This window comes from Frankliniella occidentalis, unplaced genomic scaffold, assembly GCF_000697945.3.
Source record: "Frankliniella occidentalis isolate FOCC.00 unplaced genomic scaffold, Focc_3.1 Scaffold120, whole genome shotgun sequence".
Taxonomy (NCBI): domain Eukaryota; kingdom Metazoa; phylum Arthropoda; class Insecta; order Thysanoptera; family Thripidae; genus Frankliniella; species Frankliniella occidentalis.
In genome coordinates this window covers 400,935-402,255 of record NW_026267248.1, presented here as the reverse complement: position 1 = coordinate 402,255, position 1,321 = coordinate 400,935, and the positions used below count along the sequence as shown (strand labels likewise).

Here is a 1,321-nt window from a genome sequence, read left to right as displayed (position 1 = left end):
CAGGCCTCCTCTACCAGGCCCCCGAGCTGCTGCGCGCCGCCCTGGCCGCCATGTGGGCCCCGCCGGGCTCGCCCACCTTCACCTCGCCCAAGATGGGCCTGCTGAGCGTGTCCAAGGCCGTGGCCAGGGACGCTGCCGCCGGCGTCGACCCCCGCGGCTCGCAGAAGGGCGACGTGTACGCGTTCGGCGTGGTGCTGTACGAGATCCAGGGCCGGCACGGGCCGTACGGGGACTGCGCCCTGGCCGTGGACGAGGTGCTGCGGCGCGTGCTGCACCCGGAGCCCGGCCAGCCGCCCTACCGCCCGCCGCTGGACAGCCTGGAGAACAGCTTCGACTTCGTGCGCGAGTGCCTGCAGGAGTGCTGGGCCGAGGACCCGGAGCAGCGGCCGGACCTCAAGGCGGTGCGCGCCCGCCTGCGGCCCCTCAGGAAGGGCATGTAAGTGTGTGCGCGGGGCCGGCTGGAACCCACTGGAACCCACTGGAACCGGCTGCAGCCGGCCGGAGGGAGCGGGAGAGCGCCCCTGCAGGACCGCGCTTGAACCGCGTTCCTCGCGGTGTCATTTTTAATGTACTTTTATCCGGGCCGCCCCGTCGCATCCTCCCCAACGGACGCAGCCTGCTGCGGGCCAAACTTTCAGGGGGGGGGGATTTTTTTCCCTGGTGTTATTTCCTTTTCGTTTCTCCCGGGGGCGAAAACACCCTCACCCCCACTCTCTTTGTGTCATCGCCAGGCCCAGGCTGTGGTACGCTCCTTGGCCGGCAGCTGTGCTCTTCTCGCACACCCCACGAAAAAATAATTTAACAATAAACATGATGTTTGTCGCAGGAAGCCCAATATTTTCGACAACATGATCGCCATGATGGAGAAGTACGCCAACAACCTGGAGGCTCTAGTGGACGAGCGCACCGACCAGCTGCAGCAGGAGAAGCGAAAGACGGGTGAGTGGGAGTGACTTACGCCCCCGCCCCGCACTCGGATTACACCGGGGGAGGGGTGGGGGCGGACAGGGGTCAGCGTGGCGCACCGCACTCGCGGCGCGGAGCTCTTGTGTTTCTTTTCGGTTTTATTCGTACTGGACCGCGCCGGCCAGATCACTGACCGGAAATCATCGATAAATATGTCTGCGCTTCTTGGCTCGCGGCGGTAAAAGTTACGACCCGGGGCCGGGTCGGGGGGTCGGTCTGCAGCCAGACAGACCTTACGACCTTACGAGCGGCATGAAGGTCCCTCCTTGTCTGTCTCCTCTGCCGTGCACTGCATGCGTGCTTCGTCTGCGCTCGGGTGCTACTGGAGAGACAATGACTCCGGGCCGAACTCAGT

At 65.0% G+C, this 1,321-nt stretch overlaps 1 protein-coding gene across 1 annotated transcript in view; it reads left to right on the top strand.

Annotated features, from left to right (window-relative positions):
- LOC113205771 (atrial natriuretic peptide receptor 1-like) overlaps window positions 1-1,321 on the top strand; it is a 32,621-nt gene that overhangs the window by 27,305 nt on the left and 3,995 nt on the right. The window contains exons 9-10 of the mRNA XM_052270376.1: window positions 4-436; window positions 827-939. Of these exons, the coding sequence (XP_052126336.1) occupies window positions 4-436; window positions 827-939 (546 nt within the window). The remainder of the gene's footprint in view (window positions 1-3; window positions 437-826; window positions 940-1,321) is intronic.